The sequence below is a fragment of the Phyllostomus hastatus genome, unplaced genomic scaffold (assembly GCF_019186645.2).
Source record: "Phyllostomus hastatus isolate PE091 unplaced genomic scaffold, TTU_PhHast_1.1 phas_contig_30, whole genome shotgun sequence".
In the NCBI taxonomy this organism is placed as follows: domain Eukaryota; kingdom Metazoa; phylum Chordata; class Mammalia; order Chiroptera; family Phyllostomidae; genus Phyllostomus; species Phyllostomus hastatus.
The window spans coordinates 1,051,231-1,064,818 of record NW_025333841.1 but is presented as its reverse complement, the minus strand read 5'-3'; the positions used below and the strand labels follow the sequence as shown (position 1 = coordinate 1,064,818).

The 13,588-nt window shown below is 35.1% G+C and overlaps 1 protein-coding gene and 1 pseudogene across 1 annotated transcript; one reads left to right on the top strand and one right to left on the bottom strand.

Moving 5' to 3' along the window:
* Positions 1-10,260, bottom strand: part of LOC123819044 — a 43,127-nt pseudogene extending 32,867 nt beyond the window's left edge.
* On the top strand, positions 10,046-12,512 carry NAP1L2 (nucleosome assembly protein 1 like 2). Its single transcript, XM_045839406.1, has one exon. The coding sequence runs from the start codon at positions 10,426-10,428 to the stop codon at positions 11,806-11,808; it is 1,383 nt and encodes a 460-aa protein (XP_045695362.1). The 5' UTR covers positions 10,046-10,425; the 3' UTR covers positions 11,809-12,512.
* The last annotated feature ends 1,076 nt before the right edge of the window (positions 12,513-13,588 follow it).

The window sequence follows — 13,588 nt, the reverse complement described above, 5'->3', positions numbered from 1 at the left end:
TCTTGAGAAGATTGGCCAGGTGTCCCAGTTGGGTGCAAGAACAAGTGGGTTCAGCTCCCACCTACCTTGCCACCATCTTCAAAGTCCTAGAGTCTTTTACTGATTTAGCAGGGAGCAAAGAATATTCTTGGGTCTGGATAATTTGATTCCTTAGTGCTATTTGATTTCTTTTTGCTTCCATATGGTACCTGTAGACTGTCCTGGAATTTTGATAATTTTAAACTGTCTCAGTTGCTGTATGGCATCTAATAATTCTCCACCCAGTTCTGCATTCTTTATAAACTGCATTAAGAAAGTTAAGAAGCCTTGGTACTTTCATAACACTCCAAAGTCATGAGTTACACCAAAGGTATAGCAACTATTAGTGTAAATATTGGCTATTTGATCTTTACACAATTGACAAGCTTGAGTTAGAGCAATTAATTTGTCCTTCTGTGCAGATCTTATTTCAGGTAAAAACTTTCAATTATATCCACCATGGTAGTTACTGCATATCCAGCTCAGAAATGTCCTTGTCTTTGAGATAAGGAGGAAGAAGTTTGTCAGTAAGTAAAATGGTCATAGATGTCTACATCCTATAAAGAAGGTAGTAAAGTTGCTGTTTTAAGAGTGCCATGCTGCCTGGCATGGCTCAGTGGATTGAGGGCAAGCCTGTGAATGGTCACGTGTTCAATTCCCAGTCAAAGCACATGGCTGGGTTGCAGGCCAGGTCCCCAGTTGGGGGTGAGAGGCAGCCAATCGATGTATCTCTCGCACATGGGTGTTTCTCTCCTTTTCTTTCTCCCTCCCTTCCCCTGTCTCTAAAAATTAAAAAAAATCTTTTTTAAAAAGAGTGTCACACTTAGCTAAAGTAGTATTAGGCAGAGACAATAGTAGTAATGCTGAGGACAGTGAGAGTTTAACGAAGATTCAACAGAATGAGGAACATAAGTGGCTAAAGAAGAACCCAAAGCTATCTTTTCTGTTTGCACAACATGGTTATAGCAGAGATGGCCCTCATACAGGGAGGGAATCCTTTTGCTACTGAGTCTAATTGCAAGCTACAATAGCCTATAGGGCTATAATGATCTCTATGTTTCTGAATTAGAACCCCTAGAGCATTTACTTTATATTTATGTATGAAAAGAAAGAAAGTTTATAATTAGGGTGCTCCAAAGTGTGAGCTTTAGCTTCTTTAGAGCTTCTACATCTTGTTCCTCCTTCAAGGTTTTATGGGATTGGTAGTTCTGGTTTGAATAAAGCATATAGAGGTTGAGCGATTAATAAAAAATTTGGAACCTAGTTGCAACAGTATGCAATCAACCCTACAAATACTCTAAGATGTGTCTTAGTTCTTGAAAGAGGAAAGGATAGGATTCCTCTGAATCTTTCCTAGTTAATTAGTAGCACATTTTTAGATACAAGATGGTCAGGGTATTTTACTTGGGGAAAACAGACTTAAAGCTTGTTCTTTGAGACCCTATGTCCTTTTAGAGCTAGTTGTGGTAATAGGTAAATTGTGTATTTTTGAGAGTCTAGTTATGTTCTAGAGCATGAAAGTAAATTATCCATATATTTGATCAGAGTAGATGTCTAGGAAAATCAACATCATTTAAATCAGCTTTTTGCATATGAGACAAATAGTTGGGATTCTATATATCCTTAGAGCATTACAGTCCAAGTAAATTGGCATTCTTCCCAGGTGAGGGCAAAGAGGTATTGATTGTCTTTTTCTATAGGAATTTTGAAAAGGACACTACATAAATCTGTTACTGAATAATATTGGCAGTCCACAGGAATGACTCATAATAGGGTATGTGGATTTGGAATGATAGAATGTCTGCAAATAACTATTATATTTGTAGATTTGAGATTCTGTATAAATCTCCATCCTATTAGTTTGGGTTTTTTTACTAGGATAGAATTGCAGGGGCTTATCTTTCAATACATGGGAATTATACCCCCCCTTTAAGTAATCTTGTAAAGTGGGCTTAATTCTAACCAGTGCAGCAGGTCTTAAAGGATATTGGTGAATATTAGGTAGAGGCTAAGTATTGCCAATAGTTATTTTGATAAGAGTGGCTAATGATCTTTCAATGTTTTTACTGGGAATAGCCCAGAGCTCTATGGAAACATGCTGCAGCAAATGTTCAGTTTCAATATTAGTTTTCTTTTTTATAATTTGCTTTAAAAATCATGATTTTCTCAATTGGTTCAGTATCTGACCCATTTAGTTCTAAATACATTTCATCATTCTGAGAAAAAGATATATGAGCATCCTATCAGCTGAATTGGGGCAGATTTGACTAGCAAAAATGTATGTTGCTCTGTAAGAATCTCTAGCTAAAACAAAATAGGTTCTCATTTAAAAATGGACATTGGTTAATTATTTATACCTACCATTTTTACTAAAGGTTTAGTCCAAGGGAGAGGACAACCTATTGGATAGGGTGTAGAACAGATAAAGTAACCCCAGAGTTTATAAGGGCCTTAGCAGTTGCTCCTCTTATGGTAATTTCAATGTCTCCTAAAGTATTGTAAGAAGGAGAAATGCCCCCTTGCAACCTTTGGAGCAACTTTATGTTTGCTTCTATCTCCTTTCTTTATATAAATCCCATTTCAGTTTTCTACAATCCTTAAGGTGACCTAGTTTTGTATAGTAAAAGCAGATCTTCCTTTCACCTTGTCAAATAGGCCTTTGGAAAGATTTGACCTGATTGTTTAGTTCCTGGAGCTGTAAATTCATAGTTTTGTAGCTTTATCCTTTTGTTTCTTTTGAATAGTTTAAATAATTGATCAGCCAGAGTTGTTAATTTATCAGGATTTGTGGTCAGCCTATTTAATTCAAGTTGTCTAATGAGAGCTACAATTTCTTCATCTCATCCTTTCAGAAATGCCAAATTTAGCACTGGATCACTTGATGATCCTTAAAACTGTCTGAAGACAATCTTGAATATTGTTTGAAAGTTTTTTCAAAACATTCAAAGAAATCAAATACAGGTTCATCAGATTTTTTTTGTGAAGCCAGTAAGCTAATTCCTTGTATTTTGCAGGTCTGTTTTTGTTGTTGTTGTTAAAAAAAAATCTCTATAGGAGTTTTTCAGCAGACCTTATCTAGTCATTCTGCTGCTCTTCTCTCAGAAAGCAATAGGTGTATTTATTGGAATGTGTCAGAGTAGCCAGGATCATATACTCTAACAATTACATAACATTCCTTTGCAAATCCAATAGGGCCTTGGAGAGGATCAGAGAAATCTTTAGTTAGATTCCTTGATTTTGCTTTATTCCAAAGTGAATACATTACTAGTTGCTCTCCTGAGACTGGCTTTTTCTCTAAAGGGAGCTGCTACAATTTCTGGGTTTTTTTTCCTATCCTATCCTGGTCTGACTTTCTATTCTTATTTTCCTCTAATTCAGTAGATAGTGATGACAGAGTAGGTAGAGAGGATGGAGGAGTAAGAGGGGGAAAAAAAAGGAGAGCCTGGAAAATGGAGCTCAGAAAGTAGTGGAGTGATTAGAGTAAGGGGAAAGTGGGTGTTGGCATTGAGTAGTTTCAGAAGCCTTCTTTAATTCAGAGACAGCCTCTAAAAGTTTATTAACTTCCTGAAGAGAGGAAATTTTATCTGAGAGTTCACGGCATTTAAAGCATTCTTATTAACTTCCTTAATAGAAGAAATTTTACTTGTGCTCCTTTTAGAAGCTTCGGTTTTCCAATCAAGGTAAGCATTCCATTTATTCAGTTTGATTTTACAGCCTACTTCTTCCAATTGAAAGCACAAAAAATTTATTTAGAGGTATCAAAAGAGCCCCTTTTCAGCCATCTTAAGCTGACATCACTTTTATCCCATATTTTGCCATGTATAATACACACTCATGTTTTATACACATTATACACAGGATTATTATACCCATGGTATGTAATCACTATACCCATGTATAATACACATCCTTTTTTTCCCTCAAAAATTGAGCATAAAAGTACACCTTATACATGGTGAAATATGGTAGTTAGATCTTCCCATTTCTTCTTTTAAAATTATTTTATTGTTGTTCAATTACAGTTGTCTGAATTTCCCCCATTTCTTTTTTAATTATTGTATTGTTGTTCAAGTACAGTTGTCTGCATTTACCCCAAAATATAACCATAGACATTGAAATTAAGATCTTCCCATTTCTGTAGATACTTACAAGGTGAGGCTCCATACAAATTGTATATAAAAATTGCCAGAGTACTAAAGAGAGTTTGACTGTTGTGGAACTTGTTGGCATGATTTCTCATGTTAATTTTAATGTAATTTTTGAACCAATTAAAAAATTAAAAGCAGGCACATGAAAACAGGTCAAGTAAAGTCTGGTACCACTAAACCAGGTAGGTTTGTGATTCTGAGAAAAAACTAACTCAAGTTCACCTGACACAAAGTAGGGAGCTGTTGGATTGGATACATAAACAGGGGCACTCTGCGTCTGGATCCATGGGGTGGTGCTGGGTGAGCTTCTTCAGAATCCTACCATACTGTGCCAAGTAAATATCAATGTAAGAATGTCTAAAACTGTACAGAATTTTAAAAAATTTTTTACTTGAGCCAAATAGAGGATACACCTGAAAGCAAGATATCAACAGACTGAGAAAAATGCTTCTCACAATGGCAATTTGCAGCTGATTTTACACATTTGAAATTAAGAAGGGAACATAAGGAAAATTACAACAAAGTGGGAGAAAGCAACACTATGAATGAATTACATGATACTTAACAAGATTAGTGCTTTCTTCAGTGTGGTTTTTACTTCTGAGGGATTGGAAAGGAGGCATTTCAAAGGTGTGTTAACCTAGATGCACAGAAACAAAGGACAGGGCTTACTAAAGGCAAAGATAAACATTTTACTAAAGCCCTGACTGGTGTGACTCAGTCGGTTGAGTGTTGTCCTGCAAACTACAAAGCAGTCAGGCTAACAATTCTGTCCCCTGTTAGGGCACATGCCTGGGTTGCAGGCCTGGTCCCCCACTGGGAGTGTGTGAGAGGCAACCGCACATTGATGTTTCTCTCCCTCTCTTTCTCTCTCCTTTCCCCTCTGTAAAAATAAATAAATAAATAAAAACATTTTACTAAAAAGGTTGTATGCCTGGGACATGACTACCCACCACGACCTGCCCAGTTAGGAATTTATAATCAGATAACTCTGTGAAATTACTTTTTCAACCTCTTTTTCATCCACAATGGAAAGAACAGCTTTTTTAAACAAATGGTACTAGAACAAATAAATATCCATATGCAGAAAGCTCAACTCATACCATATGTAAAAATTAACTAAAAATGAATCACAGACCTAAGTGTAACAGCTAAAACTATAAAATCTTTAGAAGAAAAGGAGAAAATCTTTTAGGCCTTCAGTTAAGCAGCAATTTCTTAGTTATGACACCAACCACAGTCCATTAAAATGATAAATTGAATTTCATCAAAATACAAACCTCTTATACTTCAAAGACACTATGTTAGTAGATGTAAAAAGATACACAACATACTGGTGAGGAATATGGCAAAACACATATGTAATCAAGGACATATTCAGAATATGCATAGAACTCATGTGTACCTCAGTAATAGAAAGCTATTCAAATCAATAAAAAATGGACAAAAGATTTGAAGACATTATAGAAGAACACATATGAATAGCTAATAAGCACGTGAAAAAATGGTCATTAGAAAAATGCAAATTAAGCCACAATAGGATGTCATTTCATGCCCAACAGAATGGCTAAAATAAAAAGAAGTGCACACAAATGTGCATAGTCTATAATGACCAAAATTAGAAACAATGTGTATGTCTATCAACTGGTTAAAAAAAAAGTGTCATAAATCCATATACTTAAATACTATGCAGTGATAAAAAGAAACCAACTATGAATACATTCTATGGAATAAAGATTCCATAAATAAGCCAGACACACAAGTCTATATGTTGTATAATTCCACCTATATTAAATATCCAGAAAATGTAAAACTACAAAGACAGAAAATAGATTGACAGTTGCCTATGATAGGAGTAGGAAGTATAATGGGAATTAACATTAAATGTTCATGAAATATCATATTAGAATGGTGAATATATTTTAAAACTGATCAATGGTGATGGTTGTATGACTTGGTAAATTTAATTAAGAAATCATTAAGTTGTGCACTTGAAGAGGGTGCATTACATGATACATAAAATATGACCAAATATAGTTACTTTAAAAATATATAATTTTGACATGAACATTATTTTACATGCCTTTTTATGTATATGCCTAAATGTGAAATTGTTGGGTCCTAGAAGAGGTATGTGATAGCACTAAATAGTTTTCTGAACTATTTATACCAATTTACACTCCTGGCAGCAATATCTGACAGTTCCCATTTCTCTACATCTTTGCCAAAGCTTGGAATTCTTAGCTTTTTTCATTTTAGTCACTGTCAATTATCTTTATACAATAATGATTCATTTGTTGTACATATATATGTATACACATATATAATACCTATTTTTATTTTAAAAAGATTTTACTCATTTTTGTAGAGAGAGGAAATGGGAGGGAAAGAGATGGAGAGAAACATTGATCAGGTGCCTCTCTTACATCCCAAGTTGGGACCTGGCCCACAACCCAGGCATGTGCCCTGACCAGGAATTGAACAGGTGACCCTTTGGTTTGCACTCTGGTGCTCAACCCACTGAGCCACACCAGCCAGGGCTGTATGTTATATATATTTTCACCTATTTTTGCTTAATGCTCATCTTATAATATTGTTTATATTTTTGTTTGTTGGTTTGTTTTTTTCAACATTGTTATTGTGGTAAAATGTACATAACATAAAATTGACCATTTTATTAAACAGTTTTAGATGTACAGTTCAGTTGCATTAAGTACAATCAAATTATTGGGTGATCATCATGAACATCCAGACTTTTTTTAAAAAAAACTCAAACTCTGTACCCATTAAACAAAATCTATTTTCACCTACTTCCAGATTCTGGCAACCACCATTCTACATTCTGTCTTCATGGATTTGACTGCTCCAGGTATATTATATAAGTGGAATCATACAATATTTGCTTTTTTGTGTGCCTGGATTATTCGACTTAGCATAATGTCTTCAAAGTTCATTTATGTTGTAATGTATGTCAGAATTTCTGCATATGTATTTTATGTATGTGTATACATAATATGTATATATTACATATCTGACTTATATGTAATATAAGTCAGAATTGGAAATCTCAGGGGGGAAACTTTGTAAAGTACATGACTGTCTAACCACTATGTTGTATACCTGAAATAAATCCAAAATAATATTGAATGTAAACTGTAATGAAAAAATTTAAAAAATAAATGCAAAAATCATTCCTTTCTAAGGCTGAAAAATGTTTCATTTTATATATTTTATATTATATATATATAAAACATCTCATTTATTCATTTTTTTGTCAATGGATATTTGGATTGTTTCCACCTTTTGGCTATTGGAAAAACGCTGCTATGAACATGGGTAGGAAAATATTTGTTTGAGACCCTGCCTTCAATGATTTTGTTTATACATCCAGAAGTGGAGTTGCTGGATCATATGATAATTCTATGTTCACTTTTTTTGTGTACCCATTGAACTGTTTTCTACAGTGGCTGCATTATTTTATATTCCTTAACAATGCATAATGTTTCAAATTTCTCCACATCCTGGCAGACACTTGCTATTTTTTTTTTTGGTGGTAGCTATTTTAATGGGTGAGAAGTGGCCTGTCACTATGGTTTTGATTTGAATTTCCCTAATTAGTGATGGCCAACATTTTTCACATGCCATTTGCATCTCTTCTTTGTAGAAATGTCCACTCAAGTCCTTTGGGCATTTTTAAATAATTTGTTTTTTTCTTATTGTTGTTGAGTTGTAAGTGTCCTTAATATAGTCTGGATATTAATCCTCTGTAGGATATATGATTTGCAAATATTTTTATCCATTCCCTGGGCTACCTTTCAACTTTGTTGATAGAATCCTACAATGCAAAAAAAAATGTTTCTAATTTAAAGAAATTCTATTTATCTATTTTTTCATTTCTACCTATATATTTAGTTACATACTTTTGTTTTATGTAATGAAACACATAATTTTCTTTGTGGCTTCTGTAACTGCATTTATGACAATGAAAGATACTTTAGTCTTAAAATTTGGTGAACATAGTTTCTTTCGTCCTCTAATAGTTTAGTTTAACTATATAATATTTAAAAAACAATGGATTTTTCTACCTTGACTGGTGTGGCTCAGTTGGTTGGGAATTACTCCACAAGGAGAAAGGTTGCTGGTTCTATTCTCTGTCAGGGCACATGGCTAGGTTGAGGTTTTGGTCCCAGGTCAGGGTGCATGCCAGAGGCAACAATCGATGTTTCTCTCCCTCTCTTTCTCTTCCCCTTCTCCTCTCTCTAAAAATAAATAAATAAAATCTTAACAAATAGATTTTCTTTTAAAATTACATTCTTGGAAAATATTTAAGGACATTGGAATGTGTTTATGAGAGAAAAAAGTTTATAAAAGAGTCTATCCAGTTTTATTTTTTAAAATTCCAGCCTAAACACAACACATATATAAACAAGTTAGACTAAAAGGACCAAAATGTATTTTTGTTCTCTCAGCGCTGTGAGATTGCTAGTGATTTCTGTTATACTCTAAAGATTTTCTCATTTTCCAAATTTAAAAAGTGAGCATATATTGTATTTATTCTCAGAAAATTACAAGGAATGTTTTGACGATAAAACCAGAAAAATAAAACTTGGAATGCAGGGAACTCAATTATGGAACTACCAGAATGATATATTACCCTGAAAATTAAATTTTGTAATTCAATTTTTTATAATACACAGATGAAATAGCTTAAAAAGAAAAATTTAGCTACATAATGAAAGAAATTGTAAAGATATACAATAATATCTAAGCAGGATTGAACTCTGCTATCGTAACATAATACAGGTTGTCTAAATCTGAAATATTAAAAACTGTTCAATTAATCAATAAGTGGCATTACAAGTGTGGACCAAATAAATATCACCAATGATTCCTACCCAGAGGAAATTCTGTAATGACTGCATAGTATTCCATCTTAGTTATACTGTACCATATATTTAACCATGGCTTTAATGCTAACATTTAGATTATTTTTAATGTCATGACTTTTAAAAAAATACTACTTTATATTTGATCATTTCTATTAAAAATTCCTTAGAGCTTTAAAGCCAGCAACAAGAAAGAGTGAGTGTCAAATCAGTAATGGTACTGGGTTATTGATAAGCCAGGCAACTGGTTTATAGTCTTCACTTTTTACATTTTTTAATGTATATTTATTTTTGTTGTTCACTTCTTTATTGTGTTCACTTGTCATACAGTTGGATACAGCACTTTGACTCTTAATCACAGAACCTCTTTCACCCTAACCCCCACCTACCACCCCAGCAGCCACAAACCCAGAGAAATGTTTCAAGAATTTCCCATTCTAAATTACTGCTCACTTATCATAGAGCTTTTGAAAAATACAGAAAAACAGACTATAGGATATTTAAATCACTGGCAGTTACAGCACCCTGAGAGCAGCATTGCTAATTGTTTACTTTTTTCCTTCTAGCCTCTCCTTATAAGCTCCTCTGCCACCTATCACTCCCCTTCCCAGAACCCAGGGCTAAAATCAAAGGGACAGAGTTAGGAGGGGTGGAGGCCTTGTCATTTCTCCTTGTCCAAAATTTTAGTTAAAATTTTCTTTTAGCTCTTTTAAAATTATAAAAGTATAATACCAGTTGAAAATTGAAAGGATAATCTAGTAATACATGGGTTTCCAGGAAAATCGTGGTGGGGGTGGGGGGTGTTGTTTGATGGAGGATAAGGGGGAGGTGAATAAATCAGCCATATTCTGGGAAGGTGAGTGGAGTTGGAAACTTGATAGATCTAATAATTTATTGGCTCAGAGTGCGTCAATTACTACAGCCCAGCAAATGAGGTTAGAGCAGAATTGTGGGGGGAGGGAGTGACGCAGCAAGCCATTGGCATCAAGAAAATCTAGCCAAGAGACAGCTGTGTTATCGTATTGCAGCACCATTTTTTTAAACAATTGGAACCAGCTGCTACTTGCAGAGGTCCACCCACTGCAGCTCTCTGCAGTCTTTGGCCCGCTCCTGCAGGACGCATCACAGAGCCCATCGTGATCCTCTGCACCCCAGCCCAGGTCATCACAGAATCTGTCCCCCTCTGACAACCTCAGCACTGCCTTCATCTCGGCGGCAGCGGTTTCAACCGCTGCTTTCGCAGACCAGCTACCGCTAGTTCCACCTCTGTCAAAGGCATCGCGGCTTCTGATATTCGGTGAGTCTTTCCCTGCGGAGGTCAGATCTCCCGATCTTGGAGGTACCTACATTAGGCGTGTACTGTTCTTTGAAAAATGTCCAAGTCAGTCGACCACAAGGAATTTTTAGAGTCCAGGCAAGAAGAGGCTGGTAATAAGGTGATGGTGGAGGGGCCGGGGAAACTGCTGGAGAGCAGTGAAAATGCTGCAGTTCGGCCTGGGGAGCGCGGTGAAGAAGCCGCCTGTTGGCCTGGGGAAGAAGGGAGAAAATACGAAGATGCTGCTGGGTCTGGGGAAGGAGGGGTAAAAAGTGAAGATACTGATGAGGACTCAGATCCAGACCGTCCAAAAGGACTTATCGGTTATCTTTTAGATACAGACTTTGTTGAAAGTCTACCTGTCAAAGTTAAGTACCGTGTGTTAGCCCTCAAAAAGCTTCAAACTAGAGTGGCGAATCTAGAATCCAAATTCCTGAAAGAATTTCATGGAGTTGAGAGAAAGTTTGCTGAAATGTATCAGCCCTTGTTGGAAAAAAGATGTCAGATCATCAACGCAATCTATGAGCCTACAGAAGAGGAATGTGAATATAAATCAGACTATGAGGACTATGATGATGAGATGTATGATGAGGAAGAAATGTGTGGTAATCAAGAGGGTCTGGTACATGAGTACATGGATGAGGATGATGGTTATGAGGAAGATTATTATGATTATGCTGTTGAGGAAGATGACAATGATGATGATGACGATGATGACAATGATGAGGATGACGTCGAGGCTACTGGGGAAGATAATAAAGAAGATCCTAAAGGAATTCCTGATTTTTGGCTGACTGTCTTAAAAAATGTTGACACGGTCACTCCTTTGATTAAGAAATATGATGAGCCTATTCTGAAGCTCCTGACAGATATTAAAGTGAAGCTCTCAGATCCTGGCGAGCCTCTCAGTTTCACACTAGAGTTTCACTTCAAACCTAATGAATATTTCAAAAATGCGCTGTTGACAAAGACCTATGTGCTGAAGTCAAGGCTAGCATATTATGATCCCCATCCCTATAGGGGAACTGCGATTGAGTATTGCACAGGCTGTGAGATAGATTGGAAAGAAGGAAGGAATGTCACTTTGAAAACCATCAAGAAGAAGCAGAAACATCGGATCTGGGGAACAATCCGAACTGTCACTGAACATTTCCCCAAGGATTCATTCTTCAATTTCTTTACTCCTTATGGAATCAGTTCAAATGGAAAGGATGGAAATGATGATTTTTTACTAGGTCACAATTTACGTACTTACATAATCCCAAGATCAGTATTATTTTTCTCAGGTGATGCACTTGAATCTCAGCAGGAGGGGGTAGTTAGGGAAGTTAATGATGAAATTTATGACAAAATTATTTATGATAATTGGATGGCTGCAATTGAGGAGGTTAAAACCTGTTGCAAAAATCTTGAGGCAATGGTAGAAGACATTGATCGCTAAGGCAGAGTCTACATGGCCCTGAAATTAACAGCCTTAGATGTAGTTACTCAAAATAAAAGAGTTTGTCTTGTGTTCTGAATTTTTCTGATAGTGTTAGTTAAAGCATATGTTTCAGAAATATGAAAGATGCTCAAATGCTAATCCATTTGATCTTGCATTTTAGTAGTAGAATGCTTTCAAGAAATGTACTCTGTGGTAAAACGATTTAAGACATTAATATAGTGTGGTATACTTTAATCCTTCTGAAGTCCTTTTGTCATGTAACTATTAATCTGTGGCTGTGAATAATATCCAGACTGCTAAATGAGGTCAATATTTATTTGGAAAGAAAATCTTGGAGAACCCACCAAGGTTTTTTTGCTATTGTTGTTTATGTATTATTGTTTTTTTTCAGTCTTTTAGCTAATGGATTTAATTTTGTTGTGCCTGTTTCATTTTAAAATAAAAATACAATAGAATTTAAAACTTAAGTGCTTAAGTAAAAGCCTGCATGTGGTTAAGAATTTCAGGCAAAACCAACTTTATTGTTAATAACAGCTTGTTCATAGGCTCTTATATTATGTGATCATAATAAATAATGAAACTTAGTCATATTGAAGTTATTGTTTTTCAGTGAAGTGTTAATCACAGTATTTTTCAAAAGACTGTCATATATTTTTCTGTATAATTGTGTAAACTATAATTGCAGTGTGTAATTTTTTTCCTATAGTGCATTTAATCATTCCTTGAAAGTGTTTAGCATTTTGAAAAGATTTTTCATGTTCTTTCACTGGAAAATAAAATGAATAAAAATTTCATTGTTTTATGTTTTAAAACTGGTCATTTTTTCTGATTATAAAAATATTGTGTTCATTGGAGGATATTTGGAAAATATAAAAAATACACTAATTAAAACTAAAATGCATACTTCTACTCCTCAAAGATAAGCACTATTAATGTCATTTATTTTTTACTATGTGTATGTGTTGTTTTTCTATGTGTATATATGCAAGCCAATTTACTAACACTATACTTACATGTGCAAAGAAGTTTTTATTGTTTATAACTGATGTAGTCTTAATCTTGAGTCCACCTCAACCCCCCAGGATTTTAGGCAAATAAAAATCTCAAATTTAACCAATCCAGTAAACTCATTACTATTCAGTAATTTAAACACTCTGTATAAACAAAAAGGTCCTATGTGTTAGTCTATATTTCAGATTTACCTACCCTTCCACCATGTTATCTGGATGCATAGGGTCTTATATTGCTTTATGGCAGAGGGAGTACACTGACTGGGGACAATGGGATGTGGTTGATCAGAGAGCTAACTATTTCAGAGCTACTTTGCTTTCCTCAGGTGTGAAAACCCATAGATTTGGGTTTCTCCTTCGGCAGACTCTGTAAAAGTAACATCTATCCCTCTGGGACAACAAGAAACATCTTTGTCCATGGGTGCATTTGCACACTTGTGATTATTTATTTTTCTTTTAAAAATTTGTCAATTATAGTTCACATTCAATGTTATATCACTTTCCGGTGTATAGTATAGAGATTAGACAATCACATACAAAGTGGTCCCCCCCAATATTTTCACTACCTACCTGGCACCATACATTATTATAATATTATTGTTATTACTATTAAGTTTGTTTGTTTATTTATTTGAGAGAGAGAGGAAGGAAGGGAGAAAGAGAGAGAGAAAAACATTGATGTGAAAGAGAAACATTGATTGATTGCCTCTCATATGCACCCTGACAGGGGACCAAACCCCCACCTAGGCCTGTGCCCTGACATGGAG